The sequence below is a fragment of the Sceloporus occidentalis genome, unplaced genomic scaffold (genome assembly GCF_023333645.1).
Source record: "Sceloporus occidentalis isolate IW3139 unplaced genomic scaffold, rSceOcc1.0.p SCAF_20, whole genome shotgun sequence".
Lineage (NCBI taxonomy): Eukaryota > Metazoa > Chordata > Lepidosauria > Squamata > Phrynosomatidae > Sceloporus > Sceloporus occidentalis.
The window spans coordinates 1447670-1474641 of record NW_028317000.1 but is presented as its reverse complement, the minus strand read 5'-3'; the positions used below and the strand labels follow the sequence as shown (position 1 = coordinate 1474641).

The 26972-nt window shown below is 42.0% G+C and overlaps 1 protein-coding gene across 1 annotated transcript in view; it reads right to left on the bottom strand.

The window, feature by feature from the left end:
- HIVEP3 (HIVEP zinc finger 3) overlaps positions 1–26972 on the bottom strand; it is a 151486-nt gene that overhangs the window by 8704 nt on the left and 115810 nt on the right. The window contains exons 5-7 of the mRNA XM_089482931.1: positions 22646–22821; positions 9121–9219; positions 298–1334 (exon numbers count right to left, since the gene is read on the bottom strand). Coding sequence (XP_089339057.1) covers positions 298–1334; positions 9121–9219; positions 22646–22821 — 1312 coding nt within the window. The remainder of the gene's footprint in view (positions 1–297; positions 1335–9120; positions 9220–22645; positions 22822–26972) is intronic.

Below are 26972 nucleotides of genomic sequence, written 5' to 3'. Positions count from 1 at the left end.
TACATTTCTATATTGCTTATCAGTAAACTAGAACTCCCTAAGTGGTTTACAATGTGTAAGCCAACTGTCCCCAACAAGATGGGTATTAATTTATCAACTTACAAAAGGATGGAAGGCTGAGTCAACCTTGATCATCCAGGATCGAACTTACAACGTTTTGGCTGCAGTTCTGGCATTTAATCACTGCACCACCAGAAGTCACATCATCTCTCGACTTAAACACACCCACCTTAATTAAGCAAAATCCATTTGCCAGTTGCTGACCCAAACCTTGAAGACCAAAGTTGTACATCTTACCATTTTAGGTTCTTCATACAGCTCCATGCTTTTGCCAAGGGACCAGTGAGGTAGAGGCATCAAAGGTGATATTCCTGGCTGAGATTTACATAAGCTTTGAACTTGTTCATCTGCATCAGACTGGCTATGAGAGAGCAAATCCTCTCTCCCTGGGGATGGGTATCGTGAAGGTGGCTCTGAATAGCTTTGGGAGAACATCTTCTTCATGGATAAATATTTCGCTGTTGCTGCATCTCTGAGTGGAGAAACACGCCTCACACTTCGCTCTGGAGGAAGGTAAATCCGTGATGATAGCTCTTGTCTTAGAGAAATGTATCTGCTTGGGGACAGACTACGTAGTGGAACTGCTTCTCTCTCTGGAGACATCCAATGAGAGTAGGAGATCCCCAACCTTGGAGAGGGGCTTTTCAGTGAAGATGCTTCTCCTGAAGGTGAAAACCTTTTAGACGAAGTTTCACTTTTGGTTAATGGATGCTTTTTAGTCAATATTGATTGGTTATTGCCCAGACTACAAGAGCTGGACTTTCTTCTAGAACAAGTGTCTTTGGAGATGGAGAAATCCACTGCTAAGAGCATCTGAGGCTTTGCAATCGATCCTTTCTCAGCAGAAGCTAAGAACACACTGGAAGTCAAAACTGGGCGATGAAGTCTCAAGAAGCTGTGGCAGACAGCAATTTCACTGCTGTCAGCTGACCATTTTATTTCTGGTCCCAAGATTGCAGTCTGCTGATTTTGGACAGCACTGTCACTGCTGGAGACAACATCTTCCATTGTAGACAAGACTGTCTTGGTATCTTTTTCTTGATCACCTCTTAGAGAATGCTCTGGGATGGAAGTGTTCTTCATTTCTGAAAGCTTTACATATGACTTCTCTTGGCTCTCCTCCTCCTCCTCTTCCTCTTCTTCTTCTTCCTCCTCTTCCTCCTCATTGTCATCATCCTCATCATCAGACTCTTCCAAGTCTGAAAACTGGTGTTCTTCAAGTAGCTCAGGTCCTTCCTGCCCTTCTGAATCTTTGAAGAGATCTTCACTTGTTCCTAGGGGAAAAACAAATAGCTTATAATATAGGCAGCTTTCAAACAAGATTTTTTCAAAGCCCTGGCTGGAGATGCGAGAGATTGAACTGAACAAGGACTATTCTGATCACAAAGCAAGTCTTGTACTTTTGAGCAATGCCCCCCCCCCCTTAACAAATGAGAGTAGAATGCATATTATTTGTTTCTAGCATTTATATACTACTTTTTAAAATAGTGGTGCACAACCAGAACAGGTATAATAAAACAGATTTGAAAAGGCTAAATGGACAAGAATTACAGTCAGATCCCGAAAATTATTTTTGCTCAAATAAAAAGCTTCACCTTGTATGGCTGGAAAAAAAACACCAAGCCATAAGGTGGAAGTAACAACACAGAAGATGCTCCTCTGCATGACAGCCAAATGAGTTTCAGCAGCCTATGATACAGAAAGCAAAGCTGAGTCACTATAGTCTGCACTGATCAGGCCTCATCTAGAGTACTGCATTCAGTTCTGGGTGCTTTATTTAAAGAAGGATATATGTAAATACAAGAGAGTGGGTTCAGAGAAGGGCAATCTGGATGATACAAGGAAGTTTATTGCACGGGGCCTGAAACGGGCCCGTTGCATTCCAAAATGGGGACGCGCATGGGCGCGCATTGAATGGGATGGGGCTAAGAACTGGAATTTACTGCACACGGGAATGTCGGCGCTGCCGCCGGGTGTTCCAGTCACGTCCTGCATCCGTTCCAGAGGGCACCATTTCTGAGATTGGTTAGGTGTATTTGTCCCAGTGTTGTGCTTGTTTCCGGTATCATTATGGTTTTCTTCATGAACAGCTAGCTTGATATAAGTCAGAGCTTGGAAAGTTATTTTGAGATATTAATTAGTTACAGTTCTAAGACTCCTAAAGCAATTAGTTACCATTATAACAACGTTATTTTTAAAGAGTAATTATTTACTAAACCTTGATATTCACTAGTATGTAAAACAGTTCCTTTCAGTTTAGTTTAGTTTAGTTTTATAACAGTTCTTTATTTTTAAACAAGCCTAGGGAATGCTCTAAGCTGCTGGCCTCTGGTAGAATGCCCAGGTACTTAGTGAGGCAAACACCACCCTTAGTTATAATGGTAACTAACACCAGTTACAGTTATGCCACAAAAGGAGTGAAGTTATCCTTGATTACATTACAATCTAAACAAAACTTAGTTATGCCTCAAATAATTGTCAAATTAATTAATTACAAATAACATACAGTATTTGTTACTAGTCAATTTCAAGCTATGACACAAACACAAACATGTTTGAGCCAGAGAAAAAGAGATCGAGGGCAAGTGTGCATATGCACATACACACACATGTACGCGCATGCAGACACACACACCACACATACACACACGTCTTGCCTGCATGGGGCAATGAAGACCAGACAGCTAAACACATTCCAGTGGACAGAGGTGTAGCCAACATCAACAGACAGAGAAGGGTTATTGTCTGAAAACTAGTGGATTTCTGCCATGAAGTTGAGATTAGCTCTTGAAATGGACCTAGTCAAGAGCCCAAGCACTGAGAAGGGCCAAGTGCTAAGAAAGACCTGCCCCTTTTCTTGGCAGAGCAAACTCCATCAATGTTTTGAGTTGCTGCTGAGGTGCTGACACAGTGTGCTGCTCACAACGTATCACCATCCGCCCAGTTTGGATGCAGGAAATGATGGACAGGATGAAGTAATTATCAAGAAAAATGGGTTCCTTTCAGCATCTTGATTAGTCCTTCCAGCTGTAGTCTTTGCATTCTGCAACCATAGGGCCACAAGTACTAGAGATGTAAGAGGAGCTTCCTGACAGTAAGAGCTGTTTGACAGTGGAACACACTTCCTCAGAGTATGGCGGAGTCTCCTTCCTTGGAGGTCTTTAAACAGAGGCTGGATGGCCATTTGTTGGGGGTGCTTTGATTGTGAGTTCCTGCATGGCAGAATGGGGTTGGACTGGATGGCCCTTGGGGTCTCTTCCAAGTCTGTGATTCTGATTTGCAGGTCTTCCACACACCACTAGAACAAACATTTTGTCCGCACTAGCACAAACATTTTTGTCACACTCTCTTCTCTTAAAAGCTTAAATAGGGACACAGCAGTTTGAACCTCTGCCACTGATGGGCACCACAATTCAAAAGGGATGTTAAAAAACGGGAGCCATGTGTCCAAAGGAGGGCGACTACAATGGTGAAAGGTCTGGAAACCATGCCCTATGAGGAACGCCTCAGGGAGCTGGGGATGCTTAGTCTGGAGAAGAGAAGGTTAAGGGGTAATATGATAGCCCTGTTTAAATACTTGAAGGGATGTCATAGTGAGGAGGGAGCAAGCTTGTTTTCTGCTGTTCCAGAGACTAGGACACAATGGAACAATGGATTCAAGCTCCAGGAAAAGAGATTCCAGCTCAACATTAGGAGGAACTTCCTGAGAGTAAGGGCTGTTCGACAGCGGAACACACTCCTTCCTCAGAGTCCAGTGGACTCTCCCTCCTTGGAGATGGTTAAACAGAGGCTGGATGGCCATCTGTCGGGGATGCTTTGATTTAAATTTTCTGCATGGCAGGTGGTTGGACTGGATGGCCCTTGTGGTCTCTTCCAACTCTATGATTCATAGAATCATAGAATCATAGAATCTATGAAAATTTTGGCATGTTCTACAAAGAAAACCCAGCTAGTAGCCAAGTCGGAGAGCAGGGAGCAGTATTTTGAGTGAAGCTAATCAGTGATTCTGAGTAAGTTAGCAGACTTCACAATTCCCTCCAGCACTCTGACATTGGAGCAGATGTCCGCTGGCTGACACCAACATGAATGTATATCCCCTGGGATTGACATCATACTGGAGTGATTTTTTCTTTGGCACTTTTTTCCTCCCCCAGTATAAAACTCTGGCAATGCCTCATCATTCTAAATAGAGAATATTTGTACATGACACAAAATGGAAGGAAGAAAAAGGCAAAATGAGAGTTTACATTAGAAAGGAGCCCTTTAAAATAAATTAATCTGCAAATGCACTATGGAAGAGCAAAAGGCAAAATGTCCCACATCTCAAGACTGTAACATAGCATAAGAAGAACCCTGAAGGATCAGAGTGAAATTGAGTCCAACATCTTATTTCTTTAGTGACCAACAGGGACTGAAAAGAATTTTGCTGGAACTGAGATTCTCAATGGAAGTATCCATTTCAGACTCATTGCAAGACAAGGTGCACCTTAGCTCAGAAATTTGCCCAATTCAAAACTTTACAATGTGTTTCGGGGGAGAAACCCTGCATACATTTAAAAATGTGAATAATTGAAATGTGTACAGCTGAAATGACAGAATTGTGAAGAATGGCACATTAGTAGAGATTCATTAGGAAAAATGTGTATGGGAAATGCATACAAATTTTTGTATGGGACGGGGGAAAAACACAAGTTCAACAAACCATATAAACAAATGATTGAATAAGAATGAGACAAGTGCTTGAAATCCCCCAGCCAACTTTTCCAATGTCTGGACCAGAATTAGGAAGGATAAAGAAATACACCAATTATTTTTCACATTCCTAATGACAGGCCTCTTCCACCATGCTGTTTGTTCTAAGGCCAACTGACACTATAAATATAATGCATTTTCTGTTATGTGGTGGTGTTTTCTTTTCTTGCATTGGAGCCATAAGAGAAGAGAGGCTTAACAACAGCATCAGGACTGATCAGAATAAGGCATTCAGAAAGATACTTTAAGGGGCTCGACAGACAGGCAGCAAAATGCCACCCCTGTTTGCCCCGGATCGTTGCCGTAGCAACCACATGGCGCGGCAATGATCCGCTCCCTCTCGGGAGCAAAAAGAAGTTGCTAAATGCAGCTTCCTGGAAGAGGCGTCATGATGACGCCCCTTCCAGCCAGAGCCATTTTGGCGCCCTGACACCTGTGTGTCATCATGGGGTGCCAAGTCCTATTTAGCCTTACTTTCGGTACCAGGCTGGCACAGGTCTGTTTAAGGTCTAAATTATGTTTCCCCACTAAAGAGTATCCATGGCGTGGTACAGAGTGCCAAAAAGAGGCACCTCTCTTTGCTCCACAGGAGCGCCGCAGCAACCAAATTGTGCGGCATTGCTGCAGAGCAAAAAAAGAGCGCCCAGAAGCGACTCCTTTTTTGCGGTGCCGCTGCAATGCTGTAAAGCGGCAGAGATGGCGCGGTGACGTTGCAGCTGCGCCGCCCCATTTGGAAGCGCCGCGGCTGCGACATCATCGTTATGGTGGGGGCGCCGCAATTGCAGCACGTCCATGACATGTGAGGGTTGCCAGCCGTGTGGGTGCTCTGCTCACCAGGCAACCCTCGCATGAGACGAAAGCGCCGCAAAGGCCTGTCTGTTCTGGGTCCATGACAACCTACCTCCCCCAGATGCCACATGTTGCAAGATGGAAGCGCAATGTTGTTGAAGTATTTTTACTAAGGAGTTGTGGAAGTCATCAGAGAAGTGTTAACCCTTTATTTATATGGCATTCCCTGCTCACTGCCCCTGCCTCAGCTGCCATTTTAGAACAGCAACAGAATCACTAAAATGCATGGAATCTGTTCAAGAATTTCACATACCAAATGGCTTGGCACAAAGCAGTAACCTTCACCTTCAAGACCTCATAATGAAGGAACTGGGTTGTGTCTGTGGGGCTTACACAGGGTTGGTGGCAGACAGATGTGAGAGAATAGGCCTATCTGATCTACAGAGATGCTGTAGGGTTTTGTTCATTCCCTATTTGGAAGCCAACTGACCTGATTTGCACCTCTCAAACTGCTATGTGGACTAGCATTATAGCTGTTAAATTAATCCTCCTTAGTGGATTTATTTGTGGAGCTCAAACAGGCTGCCCACATGCTACATGCAATCTGCTCTCGATAATCCATACATTGACAGACAACGTCATCAAATGCATCAAAATGTATATTGGAAAAGTGTGCACACCTTAGATTTGTGCAAAACGCTGATTAAACATGCTTTAGTTAATAAAATTAATCAATTCAAATAATTTTTATAATTTAAACCATGAACGTAAGATGGGCACATGTGGGGTACACCAAAACAAAATTGTCGACTGACTGATGGAAGCAGGCATTGAACAGAATGGCTCGAAATCAGCAAAGGGGTCAGGCAAGGCTGCATTCTATCATGTTATTTGTTCAACATGTATGCTGAAGATATCAGCAAAGCAGGTTTAGACTCAGCAGAAGAAGAAGAAGATAGGAGGGATAAAATTTTATATTATTTTAACATCAACAGTCTTAGAAATGCGGATGAAACCTTATTACTAGTGGAAAGTATCACAGACTTTGAACAATTATTGGAGAAAGTCAAGGAAGAAAGTGCAAAGGCAGGCTTAATGCTAAACATAAAGAAAATAAAAATAATGAATAAGGAAGAAATTCATCCTTGACAGTACGGAAATAAAAATAGTTAAAGAGTTCCTGTAGCTAGGATCAAACATTCATCAAATTGGTGCCTGCAGCCAAGAAATAAGAAGAATAGGAAGGGCTGCTATGAAAGAACTAGACAAAATGCTACAGAGTAAAGATATGTAACTGAGAACTAAAGTTAGAATCGTCTAAGTCATTGTATTCCCCAGCACCTGTATAGATGTGAGAGCTGTATAGTGAAAAAAGCAGATAAGAAGAAAATCAACTCATTCAAAATGTGGTATTAGAGAAGAGTGCTAAGAATACAAAAAAGAAAAACAAAGGGGTCCTTCAACTGATAAACTCTGAAATCCCGCTAGAAGCCAAGATGACCAGGACTTGAGGCTATTGCACTTTGGCCATATCATGAAAAGACATGATTCATTAGAAAAGACAATAATGTTAGGAAAGGTAGAAGGTAGTAGAAAGAAAGGAAGGCTGTATGTCAGATGGACGGATGCATTCAGGGAGGACATGGGACTGAGTTTGCAGGACCTGAGCAGAGCAGTGGAGGTCTTTAAGCAGAGGCTGGATGGCCATCTGTCAGGGATGCTTTGATTGAGAGTTCCTGCATGGCAGAAGGGGGCTGGACTGGATGCCCCCTGTTGTCTCTTCCAACTCTACAATTCTATGATTCTATGACAGGAGGTCTTGGAGATTGTCATGAGGTTCAGCTTGAGGGTAGGTAACAACAACTGGCTAATGATCTGGGACATTTAGCATTTACATATCTATACCACTTCATATTGAACTCAGCAATCTCTAAGCAGTTTACAATCTGTAAGCCAACTGGCCCCAACAAACTGGTACTCTTTTACTGACCTATGAAAGGATGGAAGGCTGAGTCAACCTGGAGCCCTCTGGGATCAAGCTCACAATGTTGTGGTTGCAGTACTGGCACTTAACCACTGTGCCACCAGGACATTAGCACACAACCCTCGTTCTCACAGCAACTGCTGTGTTTTTTTAAAAATAGAAACATACCAGTTTGAGCTATCCATTATTGCACATCTTCACAATTGTGCAACGGAAGGTGCTGCTGTTGCTATTGTGCTCTCTTTCTGACTTCCCTTTAACCCCAGCCTCCCTGCCCTATGCTCTACCCAGCGTGCTTTTTGGTTATTTTATTTTAGTTTTATTTTTAAAGAAATAAAAGAAATAAAAATAGAAATAGAAAAAAACCCAGGCAATCAACCTGCCTGGGAATAGCAAAGAGGAAGGGAGATATGGGGAAAGGAAGAGATATTGAAACTACGCAACTGCAAATTTCGCAACCGTCCTGGCAGCAGTGTTTCACACCTGGGGACTCATGAGATTGCAACGTCTCTGACAGGTTTTCCCCATCAATGAAAAGGGATGTCCTAGCTGCTTTGGGAACACAGCAGCTATGGGTTAGAGACGTTGTTGTGTGATAAATATTGCCAAAGCCACTTTTTTTTCTTGCTGCAATCACAGTTTAAAAGCCACATGTAGTAATCTCCCTGAGTTCATTTATGATTTTAACATAAGATGCCACACTGAGCACATTCTCAAAAATGGAACTTTCAAACAGAAAACACTAAGTGCTAATGCTTGTTACAACTGAGAGGAAACTGGGTGGACTTATCACAGCTACACTGACATGGAAGACTTTACACTGTCTGCAAGGGGTAGGGAAGGATTGGAAAGAAGGAAAAGGTGAAGAGATCAACTGTGATGTATTTGCTGTAACTGATTAATTTGGGCAATATATATTGCTTGTGTGGGGCCTATATCGCGATCAGAAGCACAATGACTATAATGTTAAATCCTCCTACCTCCCACCTTAATATTCCAATAGAGCAGTGGTTCTCAACCTTCCTAATTCCACGACCCTTTAAGACAGTTCCTCATGTTGTGGTGACCCCCAACCATAAAATTATTTTCATTGCTACATGCAAATATGTATTTTCCAATGGTCTTAGGTGACCCCCTTGAAAGGGTTGTTCGACCCCCAGGTTGGGAACCACTGCAATAGAGAGTGGTTCTACCACAGCAATTGTTAGGCCAGGAGCTGATTTAGATGTTCCCAAAATTTCATTAAAAAAAAAAGCTTTTTGGGCAAAACCAAGAGGTGAGCCTTGTTATAGGGTGAACTGCCAAAAAGAAGTATTATTACTGCTACTACTAATACTAGAAGTAGCTTCAATGGAAGCTGTAGCCACTCCCTAGGATTAGCCTATCTATCCACATTGTCAATTTTTGCCCCTCTTTAAAACAGAAAATTTCTCACTTCCCAGTTTCCCATCTAAGAACAGGATAAAAAAGTTTAATGCTTTTTTGCATCCAGATCTGTTATGAATGAAATATACTATACGGCGTAAGATTGTTACCTTCTTCTGCTTCTGGCTCCACCAGTGAAGAAACCAACATACCCAGTTCCTGACATTTTTTGCTGTGGGCTTTCGACTTCATGTGTTTAGTCAGATTCCCTGAAACAAAAAAGAACATGCACATTTGTCAATTGTGCTTCAGTTTCCATGCAGTGCAGTGGCAAGTGTCATCCTTTACAAACTGCATTCCTGCCAGATCAAGAGGCAGCTAGCTGTCCTTGAACGATTTCTCCTCTTACCCTGAAGCAGCTCCTTTAAGTGGCTGTGCACATGTTTAGTTGCCTGTTTCCACAATGACTAAGATGAACTTCCACAACAACCATCTCTCATGCAGACACAGAAAAAAAAAAAGAGAGAGAAAAGCAGACAAGCGCTTGCTGGGTACTGCAGGAAAAGTGCCATTTGCCATTGCTCTCTGCTGTGACACTTGAAAGAGGCAGAGACATGGAAAGCCAGGTAAGAGAAAGGCTGGTTAGTGGCATGGCCCATCTTTTTCACAACTTGTCACAGCACATATGGCACCAATCATTATCATGCTCAGTGAGGTTAAGTCTGGAGACAAAATCAAAAACTCCAAAGCTTGTTACTTATGATGAAATTGCAGGGTGGGGGGAGGCAATAGAAATAAATTGGAGAAGTAAATGTTATTGGACTGCATCTCTAATCAACCTAGCTAGCATAGCCAATGGGGAAGGATGCTGGATGTTGCAATCCAACCTACCTGAAGGGTCAAACATTCTTCATTTCCTTTTACAGGAGATATTGCTATACACTGTTACATTTTTTTTTAAAGGAACTAACTTTGTATCCAGTTCTGATTAGGCTCTGACATAACATCAAACCATGGTTTGGTGCAGTACAAACTGAAGGGCTGGAGCAATGTGCCTCCACTGTTGGCCGCTCCTTCAATGGGGTCTCATTCTTCTCATTGCTATCATGTGCCAAGGAGAGAACTGGTGAACCTGAGGCCATTACTCTCATATATGTTGTCACTGTCAACCAACTCAAACCCTTTAGGCCAGACAGTGATTAAGCCAACATGTGGCAAAAGAAAAAGGAAGAAATCAAAGCAATAAAACCTAGTGGTTACTAATTAGAATGCTGGAGTGAAACTGGAGATCCTGGTTTTGGTCCTCAGTGAGCCATGAAACTAATGGGGTGATGAAGAGGAGAGTCACCTGCCCATAACCAGGCCTACTCCTCTGAAGTATTGTATGTACAAAGTGGGGAGGAGGAAAGTCATTGGATAATATAACAGTAATAAATAAATAAAGTGATCAGGCAGACCCAGCTCCACCAGGGATAGCCTGAAGGAAGAGGCTCCTCCCTCCTTAACTGTCATCTTCTGGCCTCCTATTCCCCTCCAGCTATGCTCTGACTGTGTGGGGGAGAGGCTTGCGTACTCTAATGAAGCTGTGAGCTATGCTGGCAGTGGTATAATAGCCACCGGTAGGGCCTCCCATGCCAGACAGGTCACATCTGAAGGGTCTGACCAAGAGCGCCAAAGGGCAGGATGGGCTCTCTAGCCTTATAGCAACCATCCTAGGAGAAGGAAAACTCTAATCCCAAACCCGGGCAGATGGTGCTCGTCTAACCCTGTAAGGTTAAACATCTAGGAGAAGGAAACTCTAACCAAACCTACGACCCGAGGACCTCGCTGCCACCATCCATGCTTGGCAAGGCCTCAGCAATCGAACCTCTGGTTTAAAGGGTGAGGCCAGTTCTGTGCACGCTGCACTCCACCAGAAAAATCCATTGCACAGGCTGGAAGGATACATCCAATGTCATCAATGCGCTTGTAGAAAGCACGAATGGTCCTTCCTGAATCTTCGTTCGCGAAGTAAAGCCACAACAAAAATAAATAAAAAAGGTTGCTCTGTACAGCTGACTCTCTCACAATTACTGTTTCTTAGAAAATTCAAACCAGGCACAGTGTGGTTTGAAAAATATTAAGAGGAAGGAATGTGCTTGGTTACTTGGCTTGCTTACTCAGCACAGACCATAGTTTTAGGGTGTCTGTTACCTGAGGTGGAATGGGAAGAGATACAGGGAGTTTAGCTGACTAGTTTGCGGTTTGTCATCAATGTCACATCATTTTCTCTGTATTAGAATTCATTCAGCTAGCTTTGCCATATGTTAAGTTAAATGATACATCAATTTTGTTTAGAAAACCATGACTGCATTTTGAATAAAAAGGGATGATTACTCAGCTTCTCATTACTCAGTGTGACTCCATAGATGTGAACAATCTGTGGGGTAGGAATGATGGTATTGCCCCCCCCAACTGAAACCTGCCAGGGGCCACATGAAACCTTTAGCAGCTGCCACTAAATTGTACTTCTCAGAGCCTAATTTGTCCCTCTGCCTTGCCAGGTTGAAGGCATCAGGGTCTGAGAAACAGGTGAGGTGCATGTAGTCTGTAACCTATATGTTGGCTGTCACTGTTCTACAACATACTGGATTGACAGATGAGGGAAATGGGCCAGAAGAGATGCAGCCGATGAAGAGTAAGGAGCTACTGATGTGGAGTTGATGAGCCCAATTTAAAAAACTAATTTCTTCTCACTGAGGTGCTACATTATCAGTGATAAAAATAAATTACAAATGGTAGGATATCCCTGCAGCTATGGCAATGCCTGAATGTTGACTTCTCATATCATATATATCATATGATGGGTCTAGGTCTGCATTGTATAGGTCAGTGGATATTCAAACAGGAGTCTTCTCCAATCCTACCTACAAATAGTGGGGACTGAACCAAGGATGTTTTGAAAGTGAAACATGTATTCTGTCACTGGAATCCCAGGACCCAGTCTTTAAAACGTTGACCATGGAAAAGAGCAAAAATCCCCATCCTCAAAGGAAAGGATTTTTCTGTCAAATCCAAGTCAGGAAAGAATTTGCGAGTGTAATATTCTGTCAGTTGAGCCACACATTGTAAACCTCAGAACGTTACAACTTATTGTGGCTGCACCAAGCTTTATCACCACTATGCAAGATAACTTAATGCAGGGCCAAAAGGTGGCCTGAAAGATTCCCTCTACTGCACTGATGTCTTGAAATCACCGGAAGTCCTCTTTCCTGAAACAAGAGACAAAGGTATGACAGGGTTTGATAGAGAAGTCAGACTAAAGGAATGAGGAACATGAGCAGAGAATATTGCAGATTGAAGAGCTACATGCCAGAACACTACCATTCTCTCTTAACCTCTCCATATCTCTTCTGTGGACTGAGAACATTAACGATATGAAGGTATGTACATCCTTGATTATATTACTTCAAGACATGTTTGTCTCTGAGCATTATCTCAACATCTAGTTGGGGTTTCCAAAATGCAATCTAACAAGCTGACATAGGCAAGGCTCTCCTAACTGCTAGCAAAATATTACTGCAATCTGATGAAATGAAAGATACAATGAAAAAGAGAAGATAACCAGCTGCTCTCTTCATGATAGGTGGTACAGACCACAACCCTATTTTCATGGCCCCAAAATCACCCAAGACTTTCTTCTCCACAACTTTAAAGTGAAAATCACCCTCAAATGGTTCTAAACTGCCCATTATTGTGCTTTGATTGAGTTTTTCTCAAGGCATTTTTATACTTGTATGTCAAAATGGACACCAGCCCTAACTTTTCGACACTCAGTGGAAGCAAATGAACACAAACAATCTAAATAATGAATACAAAACATAAATTCAGATTTAGAAGCTACTGAAATGCTGACTACGATTTAAGTGAACCTGAATGCAAACAGTAGAACACAGTTGCATATTATATGAAATAATTCTTAGGATTTTTACAAGCCACAAGGTTTTCTGAACAGCCTCTTACCAGTCTCTTTCTCTCTGTGTGTACACTGTGACATGTGCAAACAAAACTCTTCAGACATCCACAGACCAGGGCTTAATGCTTAGAAATTGCTAGGTCCAGGATCTGTAATACCCCTCAAACCCAAACTGGAAGTTGTTCTTAAGCCCGCTTCTAGTTCTGTAAAATTACTGAAGCAAGGGACAAGGCATCTGTGTGGCTGTGCCTCATTCTGAAGAAGTGCTACTCCTGGAGGCATCCAAATGCAGCAAGATTTTTTTAAAATTTATTTATTTGTTTGTTTTGTCTTCCTTGCCACAATTTTCAGTGTAGGAAATCCAGGAGCAGGCATGAGCCCCATAAAAATCAATGCATGCAACTAACAGACCTTTATGATTCCTTCCTCTGATTTAGTGGGTCAAGGAGGACAGTTTGGAATTGAAATCACATTGCTCCAAGACTGAAACCTGGCACAAATTATATTCAGACTTCCTTTGAGAAAACTGGGGTATATGTGTGTATGTGTGATGGTCCATGTTCCATTGCAAAACAACTAGCCTTGCAAAAAGAGGTTGGGACTCAGAGGAAGGAGAGGAAAAACTCTTTTACTACCTAATATAGCAATGAATGAAAAATACGTACTTCTCAATCTTGTCTAATTCTACATATGCTTGCCCTTTTTAAAAAGTTCTGGTATTAGTAGTATAAAGACATTTTAATGGAGAAGGAATCATATGATGTTAGCTTCTCTTTGCAGTTTCCAGATGTGCTAAACTGCAACTCCCAGTATTCTTCACCAGCTAGGAGTTGCACTCCAACTGCATCTGAAGGCCACATGATTCCCACCCACTTTAACGCTTTCTCTAACTCACAGCAAACTACACACACACACACAGTGATTAAAAAGCAAACCATTATGACTTCTGAATTTGTCTTGGATCTCATAAGATGTAGTTAATTACTAAACATATACATATAGTCACTGAAGTGATTAACAACTTAAGAGATATAGGAGATTATCACATGGGAAAGTGTCCTTTTCCCATGCTTAATTCGTGTTATTAGCGTGATTGGGGGGGGCGGGATTATCACACTCTGTGTGCTTATCCCAATGAGATAAGTGCATGAGGGTGTGATAATCTTTGCCCCAATTGTGGGATTAACATGAATTAAGCATGGGAGAAGGACGCTTTCCTCCTGTGTGATAATCTCCATAAAATCAGCTAAACATGTCAACTCCCACTTTCTTCAGTTGCTAAAGATGAAACTAAGCTAAATCTGAGGTGGCAGTGTTGAACACTGTGGCCCTATCTACACGTACCAAATAAAATGTCCTTCCCCTGTCCTTTCGGTGGGGAGTCGGGACAATGAACGACCCACACCCCAGTCCTGGTAAGAATAGTCTTGACAATGTCTGGCCAGTTCAGCAATGAACCTGGGGTATACCCTCCTTATAAAAGAACACACCACAGAGACGTAGCCAGGATTTTGGGAAGGGGGGGGGGGATCCAGACTAAGTGCCACCATTATAATGGGGTTTGGGTGCGGCAGCGCCCAAGGGGGGGAGGGGGGTTGGATCCCAAGGACTCCCCCCCCCCCGGGCTATGTTCCTGCACACCTTTTGCTTTTCTGGAAGATCCAGAGCCCTCCATTGCAACACTGGGTGGATGTTAGCAACACTCCCACCAGCCTGGTGCAGCCACAGTGGCAGCGAGTCATCCACTGTAGGGTCAGAATGAGGTGCCCAGCCATAGGATTGATGCTGACCTCAAAGCATTCTGACCTCAGCGCAAGCGACTCATTGTGGCAGCAGTCCAGCTGAGCAGCATTGTGGGCTGCGCATGCAGACAGCCATTCAGAATTGCAACAGGAGTGCCCAGGTAACAGGGGGACTTCAGAACAGCTCAGGGGCCAGAATACCCTTGGCTTCTCTGAGAGTATTCTGGCCCATGCAGACACCACCTGTGTTTTCAACATTCTTCAGTGGAAGATGGCATTATCCTCTAAGATGAAGTCATGCCAATCTATAGATTGTTGGTAACAGCTGTACTGAAAACACCAGTCAGCAATCCACGATCACACCTTTGTGATTCAAAGCACTGCATCACCTGTATTTTCAGCTATCTTTTTACATGCATTACAGCGTATTTCCATGGCGGAGTACAGATTCAAAGCCTGGTCTCCTAGAGTTCTAGTCCAATACTCAAAGGGATGTGGGATAAGGCAAAACTGACAGAATTTCCCCTCATTCTGAGGAGTTTGAATACTCAGCTCTTAAAAGTTTGCCTTTTGAGTCCTGCTTTCTGCAGACACAGTCAGGGGCATCACTATGTTGGTGCTGGGGATGCAGGCCACACTGAGCGACACCCGAAGGGGGGCTGACACCACTGATCCCCATATGTCTTTTTTTGGCTGAATGTGGTGTGCCATTCACCCACGTCCCTCTAAAACCCTGGAGCTCAGGAGAAGAGAAGGAACAAGTGGCGCAAGGCTCAGAAAGGAGAGGCCTTGGATTTTGTTTTGTTTTTACTTTTTAAAATTTTCTCTAAAAACATGGTCTCTTACCAAATGTTCACTTTAATCACATGAATACATCCATGCTGTCCTTATGATATTGTAATTTAAAAGCATAATTGTAATTTTTTTCTAGTTGTTTTTCTCACAGCTATTGCCATTACCTTCAGTGATATGGGATTATGATTTACAAATAACATTGGTACATAAAACATTTCTAAGGATTCTGTATGGTGTGATATGGGAGGAGGTCAGTGAAGGAGAATGCCACCATGCGTTGCCCCACTGGGTGATGCCAACCCTAGTGATGCCACTGGGCATGGTTATGGCGCTTAATTAGAGCTGCTACTCATTTTTCTGAACAGCTCTGCCTTTTGAACAGCAACATTTCAGGTAGATGAAAATATGAAAATACGGTTCTCTCGGTGCTAGGGGTGTCTCTATCTGCTGAAGTGTAGATGGCAGACAAGTTCTTTAAGTTCATTACAGGTAAGACAGTGACAAAACATGCACATTTCTTCATAAATTCAAAGGAAAATATTTCAGATTTTAAAGAAGGAATGTAAGAGAAAGCGAACATATTTGTGTGTGTGCGCGCATTGTGTATGTGTGCATTCACGTGAATGCAAAATGCAAATCTAAACTATGTGCCCCCAATGGTAGATTTATAGACCCTGTTCATAATTTTGGGTGCATGCACAAAAGGAAATCAGGGTAAGGTTCATTTCTGTTCTGCTGTTTTCAAAATAAAGCAAAATAAAATTTTGGGGAGGCTGGGTGAGACAATGTTGCATCACTGAACCAGGAGATTATTCATTTAGCCAGACTTTCACTTTAATCCTGTCACAAGATACGAATATAGATATCTCTTGGTTTTCCTTTTTCTCATGTTCATACACTATGTATTTGGCTTAATTCTGATTTTAGATAATGAGCTAAAATAAAATCCTCACTAATTGTTAAGAGATGGCAAATTTCTCTTTTACATTTTTCCCATATTTGGATACTGGAGACCTCACTAAAACTGAAACAAAATTCTCCCCATCCCAACCAAAAAGTACCTTCCATCCCTATTTATTATGTTAAGATGGAACATGTTAGGACAGGACTGTGTTAGGATAGAACATAAATTAGTATTAGGAGGCTGGAGTAAGGCTGGTGGGGATAAGAGGAAGAAAATATAACCTGGAAAATTCCCTTATTAATGCAATTCTTTTGGTTCCTTGGGAATTCAGACAAATAAGAATGACGCCAGGCTCAATGTTAAGTATTCCATCAGAAACAAAAAGTTTAAACTTGCTGTATAAAGATGATCATTATCAAAATTAAAACAAAACAAACAATTTAAAAACACCTAGCAGCAGATTATGTACAACTTTGAACATTATGGCATAACTATGGATTTGAAACAAATAAAAATCGAGCCAAACTGAAAGAAATAGGAAAGGAAAGGGAAACCAAAGTTAGCCATATATAATGAACATGATCTACGCAAAGTGAATTACTTAAACAATATATATTTCAGAGGTAGGGAACTATGTATCTTTTAAACGCCTCTTTTAAACACTGAAATCTATGGTGCTTAGAAGTGCTCAACTAAATAAATTTGGAGCTCAGGATAAGCCTTTTACCAGTTCATGAAACACAGGCATAATCTATTTTGTCTTCACCATTCCTTAAAAATGGATTATATTTTAAATTACATCAATTCACCTGCGTTCCTCACCCAGCTATGTATTAGACACAAATGCATCTAACAAAATCTCAGTAGCTGTTTGCTCAGCATCCCCCTGTTATTTCAGGGCAAGTTGTTTTCAGATGAAGCTGCTGGGAAGAGGATACCACCTTCTTTTTTCTTATTGTCCAAAGATAATCTGCAACTCCAGGTTTAGAAAAGAGAAAACGTTTCCAAACCTACTTTGTGGTAATGGCTCTCAGTCACAGGATCTCAGAGGAGTTTATCAGACAAGGGAAACTGGAAGTATAATCCAATGGCAATCTGAATGCAATCATGATAACCCACTACACACAATTTCGGGCAATGGGAAGTCAGTCCAAACGCAATCATGGGGTTTCATGTTATTGCGTGATAGACTGCCACACGCAAATTCGAGCAATGGCAAGCTATTTTCGGGCAATGGGAAGCCAGTTCGAACGCAATGTGCATTCACGTACTTGCGCTAAACTAGCGACTTTAAGTGAATGCGTTCTGGCCCCACTTTTTTTTCATTTGAATTTAAGAGAAATTCCTCCCATTTGATAAACTCCATAGAATCATATATTTCTGTGAATATTTAATCCCATTCATTCCCCCCCAAAAAAACAACCACTCTCATAAATTCAGAATTCCAGCTACAGTGGATAAAGTACTTAAAGAAAGTGCACCCCATTATTTCATGATTGTGTCATATCACAAAACATAGCATGGTTGTCAGCAACACAGAAGGGAACAGTTCTGCTTAGCATGACTGGTCTCAGGTTTTAGTAGTGTCATCACTTGCATTAAATCAGTAGTTTGGAAAGCCATTTCAAGGATACTAATAGAATTACCTACTAACATGTGGGATGGCCAGGATATCCTAAGGTACCATTTTCCCAAGAGTCCCTGGTTTCGGTTACCATGATATCTGAAATACTGCACAGAGATGTAGCTGGTGAATTAGGACAGGATTTTCAGTGTAACACAAACATTGTGAAGACTTCTCAAAGGTAGGATTTATCTGTGTCAGCTCTTAGGTAGCAGATTCCAAACAACCCTCAAGGATGATAGTTTGCTTCAAGGTAATGCTTTACTTCATGTTGTCTATTCTTTTATTTATGATACTATTGTATTTAATGATAGTTTATATTTCAAAAAATGTATGGGGCTTTGGAGACCAGTTAAATTTAAAAAGGTGGGAATGAAATACTTGAATAAGCAAAAATAAATAAATACCGCATGTGTATGTTCCATATGTGTGTCTTGTCCCTCTCCCAAAATATTGGAAGGCAAGAAATAAAGGAAACTGGGACAAAGGGCTCCATGCACAGAATGAATCTCCTTTGAAATGTTGCATTTGCTCTTTTGTGCAGTTAGCCACTGCTGTGAAGCCACATTCTTGCACCATTTATAATTTTGCCCAAAAATAGGGTTTTCTTGGCAGGACTAGAATCATCCTGAACCACAGGCGCATTACAGTCAGGCTGGGCCAGAGAACTATGTTTATAAGATGACAAGGGTTGGCAAAAGTCCAAACATAACCCCAAATTTAGTATTTTCTGTTGTTTCAACTAGCGTATTGTTGGCACATGACACTCAGAAACACAGCTGGACATTACTGGGGTATCATCTGACCCTACAGAACAGCACATTACTATTCAGATGGTTTAAATAGCATAAGCTTCACCTTTAAGTCTTTGATCCATCTAGGCTAGCAATGGTCAGGATTCAATGGCGTATGCCTTCTAGGTACCACTACTTACATCAGAATAAACTGCAATCCCTCAACCCTGCAACTTTCATCCACAGAAGGTTGGGAAACCCTATTGAGCATACTTCTGGCGTCATGGAAAGCTGAACATCTTTATCAATGACTTGGATGACAGAATTGGGGGCATACTTATCAAATTTGCAGATGTCACCAAACTAGGAGGAGTAGCTAATACCCCAGAGGACAGAATCAACATTCAAAATGACATGAAAAGACTAGAAAGTTGAGCCAAAGCTAACAAAATGAGATTCAATACAGAGAAATGTAAGGTATTGCACTTAGGGCGGAAAAATGAAATGCACAGATATAGGATGGGGAACGCCTGGCTTAAGGGGACTACATGTAAAAGGGATCTGGGAGTCCAAGCAGACCACAAGTTGAACATGAGTCAATAGTATGATGCAGCAGCTAAAAAGGCCAACGCGTTTTTTAGGCAGCATCAATAGAAGTATAGTTTCTAGATCAATGTAAGTAACAGTGACACTCTATTCTGCTCTGGTCAGACCTCACCTGGAAAATTGTGTCCAGTTCTGGGCACCACAATTTAAAAACGATGTGGAGAAACGAGCTGGTCCAATGGAGGGTGACTAAAATGGGGAAGGGTCTTGAAAGCATGCCCTATGAGGAAAGACTCAGGGAGCTGGGGATGTTTAGCCTGGAGAAGAGAAGGTTAAGAGGTGATATGATAGCCCTGTTTAAATATTTGAAGGGATGTCATATTGAGGTGAGAGCAAGTTTGTTTTCTGCTGCCCCAGAGAACAGGTCATAGAACAATAGATGCAAGCTCCAGCAAAAGAGATTCCACCCCAACATTAGGAGGAACTTCCTGACAGTAAGGGCTGTTCGACAGTGGAACAAACTCCTTCCTCAGAGGTCTTTAAGCAGAGGCTGGATGCCATCTGTCGCATATGTTTTGATTGAGAATTCCTGCATGGCAGTGGGTTGACTGGATGCCCCTTGTGGTCTCTTCCAACTCTATGATTCTATGGTTCTATGACTCATGTAGCAAGAGAGGGAAGAAAAACCTAAAACTACTAACATTAAACACAGAAGTACACACTGGATCTTGGTCTGTACTTCAAATTCTAACTGTTCTTCAAATACTATGTTGAGTATTGCTTCAAGATATCAAATAGAGGCTTTTCTGAATTCTGTTCCATGAAACCCTTCTATGTAGACATGTAAGGCAAGGATAAACATTTGATCATCTGTACTCGACCACTGAGCTTTTTAAGGCCTCATTTCCACTACGATATAAATCGCAGTAGGATTCAAGGTACATGACCCTAGTTCCCATTTGAAATTGATCCTGATTCTTATCAGATCGATTTCAAAGGCAAAAATGTGGGTCAAAACTCTAAAAACCTGAGGTTTCCTGACACCACTTCCAAAGTGGTGTTTCTGGGGATTAATCATTTTATTGTAAAATAAATTGATTCATCCCAGTGGAAACCACTGGCGGACTTGCATCTACCGCCAATGACAGGGAGATGGCAGCGGAAGCTGTGATGGCCCCTGCCACCTCCCTGTCACCAGCATTCCCTCCGTCCCTCCTCCTCCTCCTTCTCCCCCTTCCTCCTCTGCCCTCCCTGCCTACCTGGGTGCTGGTGGCTGGGGCTCAGCGGCTGTCAGGGCTTGGTGTGTTGGTCCTCTCCTCCAGTCCTCCTCCTCCTCCATCCGGACCATTCCCCACTGCCTGGCCTCCTTCTCCTTCTCTGCGCCGGTAGGCCAACATAAGAAGGAGGCCAAGGAGGAAGGAGAGAGGCAGCAGGCCTGGAGGATGGAGGATGCGCTGCATGCGTGCCTCCTTACTCCAGGCCTTACTCCGGGCCCCCGCAAAGGAGGGGAGAGAGGCAGAATGGGAGTACGGAGGCAGGCATGCACACATGCACGTACTCCATCCTCTGTCCTCCGGGCCTGCTGCCTCTCTACTTCTACTCTAGCCTCCTTGTTAGGCCAGGCAGGGGGGAGCACCATTGAGGAGGAGGACTGGAGGAGAGGACCTCCGCTGCCGCCGCTGTTGGGCCCCAGCCACCAGCACCCAGGTAGGCAGAGAGGCCAGGGGAGGAAGGAAGAGGAGGAGGAAGAGATCCAAGGGTGGCATTAGGGAGGGAGATCCATGGGGTCCCTCTGGGGCCTCTGCCATCTTTAGATCACTGGATCTTATGGTAGGATGGGGCAGAGAGAGAAGAAAAGGGATGGCTACTTGTCTTCCCCAATGGGAATGACAAGCGTGCCAAAAAAACCCTGATTCCAAACAGGCCCCCTTTCCATAATTGGGACGAGGGGCCTTTTGGAATCGGGTTTCCCCTGTGGCAGGCCCTGAAATGGATGCAGGTTATTCCCCCAGTGGGAATGAGCCCTAAAAGTAGAAACAGGAAGAATCCAGATGGAATACTACAGATAAATATGGAATTCTACCGATAAATCCAAACACTCATATTTACATAATACATTATTCTGAATTCCTCTCCCAAAGTTAGATAACACCCAAATTAAGATATGTACATGTCTATTTTACTGTAATGTGTAGGCTTTCTTGATATCCTAGGCACAGGCTTATAGGTGTTGGTACAGCAAACTGGCACCAAGAAGTCTATACTGAAGCCCAGAACAAAAATAATCCAATAGAACCTGCTATTGGATCATGTAAATCATCCACCCACTGGAAAGCACCTTCTACTACTAAATCCACTCCACTTCCAGTCAAGGTATAACTTCAAAATTAACCCAAATTTCTACCTTCAGGAGAATTTAGTGGCAACAGTGAGAACTATTGGCAGGTAAGTTTTCCTAAATCCTAAACCAATTTGGAATGATGGCAGCTGTTAACAAGTCACAAGGAAATTCTCACACAAGTCCCATGCTCTTGAACACAGTATGGTGTGTGTTGGAATCCCTTGGGTTATTGGGACCAACATGAGCATTATATGCTGGCTAGCATTATGTTCACATGTGATGGTGAGTTTTCTTTTTAAACTCCCCTACTCCTCAAAAATTGTCATTTGGACAAATTTTGTAACCTCTCAGTTTGTGTTCCTTAAGTTTATGGTTCAGTCACACTTTATTTTATCTCTGCTTATCTCTGCAAGACAAATTAAGAACCTCCCTTGCCTGACAGTAAATGAAAAGGGAAGCTGTAATAAAACTCATGGAGCTGGAAGCTTCAAGAGAAGGAAAAGGAGCAACACTTGCAAGAACAGCAACCCTGCAGGCTCTAGACAGGAAGCATGCTTGGGGAAATACTTCTTGATGCATAACGTTTTGCAGGCTAGGGAAGTAAAGGTTCAAAATAAACAAAATATGTACTCCTTTAAAAACACTTGGTCATTGGGCATAAGGCACACTCAACAACTTGGATGGTCCCTTTGGAGTCCCACAATTGAGTGGCCTTTCCCTAAGTGCTGTTTAGTTGGTATTTCAATTGTGGCACCAGGAGGAGAGTATTTCAGTTTCAAAACCACCTTGCAAATAAAGCACAGGAATAGTTTATAACACTGCAGGCAAGTTCCAACAAAAGTCTGCCATGTTGCCAGGTGAATCAAGCACATTGCAGTCTTGCTTTAGCATTCCTCATCCAATATCACCCAATTAGAGGTTCTACACCTTATATTAAAAAATAAAATTCAAAGCATTTTAGCATCCCTTTCCTGCTTCACCAGCACTTCCACAAGACGTTCATCTAACAAGCAGATGCACTAAGAGTATGAATTTTTATCTGACTGGTGCTTACCTTTGGTTTTAAAAGCAAAGTTACAGTACTTGCAGACATATGGCCTGACGTCTGTGTGCGTGCGAATGTGTTTCTTCAGCATGCTGGGTTTCTTGCAGCGAATTCCACACTCCTCACATACATACTTCCCACGTCCACGGCCTCGCACATACACATACTCTTCGTTTGATTTGTACCTATGAGCAATAGGGTGTCATGGTAACAGAAACAAAAGATTCCCACCTGAAAAGTAGTAACAAGTCTCATATATACACACACATGCACACACACACACACATATACACACACGTGTGTGTGTGTGTGTGTGTGTGTGTGTGTGTGTGTGTATCCATCCATCCCAACATACAATCCCACTGCTTTATTCATGGTTACAGGCAAAATGTTTTTGCAAAAGATCTGCTGAATGATAATCAAGGAATAATGAAGCTGCATGTGCAGGGCATGAAGGAGCACCATGATATGCATGGATGGAGCTTTCCTTTATATAGCCACAATCCCTCCATTAATTTCACTGGAGACAGCCCATTTTCATGCATGTTCTTTACTTTCCATACTAGGAAAGAAAGTTAAGTGTTGCACAGAGCTTGGAAAGTTATTTAAATATAATTAGTTACTATTACAATTCATCCTAGAGTTGTTCATTATCTTTATGGGTCTGTTAAAAAGCAATTCTTGTTATTCAAAGGTTAACTAAAATGAACACTGTTAACTTTTAAAATAGTTATTTTCAAAAAATGTCAATATACTACAACTTGTTGGCCTAAAAAGCATAACTTAGCAGCAAGGCCACATATTTTCTGTAATGATAAAAGTAACTCAAACAGTTACAGCTATACTACAAAACATACCCCCCCCCCCTTTTTTTGTTGCATTCCTAATGCAACTTTGGCATGCCTTAGTGATTGCAAAAGGGATTAATTTCAAGTCACTTGTTATTGTAAACTGTTGCTTCTACGCTCAGGCATGGCGAGGAATTAGGGGATAAATCTAGGCTCAAGGAGTCCAGCATAAAAAAACCCCATTCAACTATGTAGTTCATGAAGATAAGAGGAACAAGGGGAGAACTATAAGTCCTTTCCTGACCTCCTTGGTGGAAGGGAAAGGCCAAATGTAAGTGTAGAAATAAATATATGGGTTGGCTTCCCTGTTATGCATAAAATGCTCCATGAAAACATTGGATCAGCCCATGGTGTCCTAGATAGTTCCCTAGCCTTAATCTGCAGACACTGATCTTCCCACCAAATATGAGAAATCTAATCGTTTCCACTTTTCTGAAGGTACATGCAATATGAAACTTTACTGTTGTAAAATCCAAATTATCTGTCTGACTAATGCCTAAACATAATATAGTTTATTTGTAACCCGCTTTTCCAAAATTTTGATCAAAGCGGCGAACAATTGCAGGTGTGTCCAAAATTTCAAAACAGAAATGTCATGAAATCATAAAATCATAGAATCTTAGAGCTCGAAGGGACCACAAAGGCCATATAGTGCAACCCACTGCCATGCAGGAATACACAACTAAAGAATTCAAGAATAATGCCCATCCAGTCTCTGTTTAAAAACCTCCAAAGATAAAGAGTCCACCACCTACAGTATAGTCCATTTACTCCGCTATCTTACAGGTCTTACAGCAAAACTGTTCTTCTTAATCTCTTTTCCTGTAAATTGAATCCACTGTTTCCTCTCTGCTCTCTGGAGTAGCAGACAATAAACTTCATTCAACTTTCACATGAGTCTGGTGACCCAGTGGTTAAATGACTATACTGCAGCCATTCACTCACAAACAACAAGGTTGTGAGTTCGATACCAGCCAGGGACTCCAAGTTGACTCAGCCTGGCATTCTTCTGTAGGTCGCTAAAATCAGTACCCAGCTTATTGGGGGCAATTAACTTACACTTTGTAAACAGCTTAGTACATTGGTAAGTGGTATAGAAATGTACTTGCTATTGCTATAACATTCCTTCAGATATTTAGAGATAGCTATCATGTCAACTTTAAGCCTGCTCCAAGCTAAACATAACTAGTTATAAATAGTTCCTCATAAGGCTTGGTTTCTAATTTTTTTATAATCTTCGTTGTCCTCCTCTGTATACCTTCCAGCCTGTTAATGTCCTTCTTAAACTGCCAGGCTCAGAGTTGGACACAATATTCCAGGTGAGATCTGACCAAAGTAGAATAGAGTGGCTTTACTGATTCCCTTGATCTAAACACAATACTTCCACTGCTACGGCCCACAATTGCATTGGCATTTTTAGCTGCGGCATCACACTGTTGACTGATTATGCAAAGGGATCCTGTAGCACTGTTGTGACACAGAGAAATAAGTTGGTACCATAAGCTTCCATAGATCCAAAACACACTGCAGAAATAATCCAATTTGAGACCACTTTGACTGCCCTGGCTCAGTGCTAGGGAATTCTGGAAACTGTAGCTCTATGACACATTTAGCCGCCTCTATCAGAGAGCACTGATGCCACAATAAACTATAATTCCTAGAATTCCCTAGCACTGAGACAGGGCAGTTAAAGAGGTCTCAAACTGGATTATTTCTGCAGTGTGTTTTGGAGCATAGACATAAGTCTACTTCAACAGAGGCATGCAGTGAAGGGTCTAGAACCTTTATAGTGATGAATGAGTCACTGCAATGAATTGCAACCCATTCTGCACAATCATTCTGTTCTCTCAAGGACTGCTGGTGGCAGGGCTGGCCTACAGAAAGCCTCCCAAAAACAGTTATTTGTCTACAGGAGGGCACACAGCATAGATGGAGAGAGTGGTACAAGATCTTAATTAAAAATGAAAATGTCAACTTAATAATAAATAATAATAAAAGCTTTATTTTTACCCCGCCTCTTGGTCGAAGACAATTGTCATACCCACTAGTTTGGCATTTCCATTGCTACTTACACATGTGATCAGCTTATTCATAGCTATAGATCTGTTCCTAGGCACTTTTCTTCTTTTTTTCTTTTTTAAAAAAGTCATTTTTTTAATTAAAATTCTACATATACTAAAATCTAACTAAAACACACACTAAAATACAATCCCACTAAAGAACAAATCAAAACATATACAAACACAAAACAAAACATGGAATTACAATACTACATAACAGAGAATGTTTGCGGATTTGACTTTTGTGAATTTGATTATTCCTAGACCATTTGCTGTCTTCTCTGCTGTAACTGTTTGGAATTTTTTTTGGGGGGGGGGGTGTCCTTGGTTTACCTTCCAGTAGATGGCTAGCCAGGGAGCAACCTACAATATTGGATTGCCCTCGAGGTCAGGTGTTTTACCCAAAGGAAGGGTGGGGAGGTGGTCACAGGCTGGCACCTGGGTCTCAGCTGGGCCCACATCAGCCTCCCCTCCGCCCCCGACCCCCGGCTTCTGTTGCTTGTCTCCAGGTTCAGTTTAAATAAGTTTTAGGTCAGATAAAGTGGCCCTTGTCTTGAGTCTCGCCTTGTTATTTTGTGGTTAATAACCAGGATCCCTGTGAGACTGAAAGATTGTGAATGAGGCATGTAAGTCCCTATTAAAAATGACAAAGGGCAGCAGCGGAGGCAAGTCTTTCCAGTCGCCCACTTCTACCTTGGAAAGGAACCTCACATCTGTGGTGGGTTGAATCTGCAGATTGTACTGTCTCTGCATGTTAAATATGGGGTTGTTTTTTGAGGGGGGGGGGGCAAGAGTTATTCATAGTTTTTCCACTTTTGTGGGGGTCCTGTACTCCTAACCCCAGCAAATGTGGAGGGCTGATTGTACATCATTTCCTAAACTCCTACTTCTTTCTCTATCAAATATTTGTTACAATTCATCTATCAATTAAACGCATAATAATTTTCCAAACATTTGGTCATCTTATCCCTTTTACTACTTTTCAAAAGGCCAAACTGAGATTTCCAATCCTTCAAAAAAAAGTTACCAATGACTTTTCTCTAATCAAAATAAACAATTTATCCATCTCTACAAGTTTATTTTGAATCATTCTTCTTTGATAGGAAAAATATTACTCTTCTATCGTGAAATATTATAATAAATTATATTAAAAGTTCTTCCATAAATCTTATTCCATGTTCAGTCTTCTAATTTCCTGCCCCTGCAGCTACCTAGCAAACCACCTTAGAGAATCATACAATCATACAATCATAGAATCGTGGAGTTAGAAGAGACTGCAAGGGCCATCCAGTCCAACCCCATTCTGCCATGCAGGAACTCTCAATCAAAGCATACCTGACAGATGGCCATCCAGCCTCTGTTTAAAGTCCTTCAAGGAGGGAGATATTATCTGAGGAAGGAGTGTGTTCCACTGTCAAACAGCCCTTA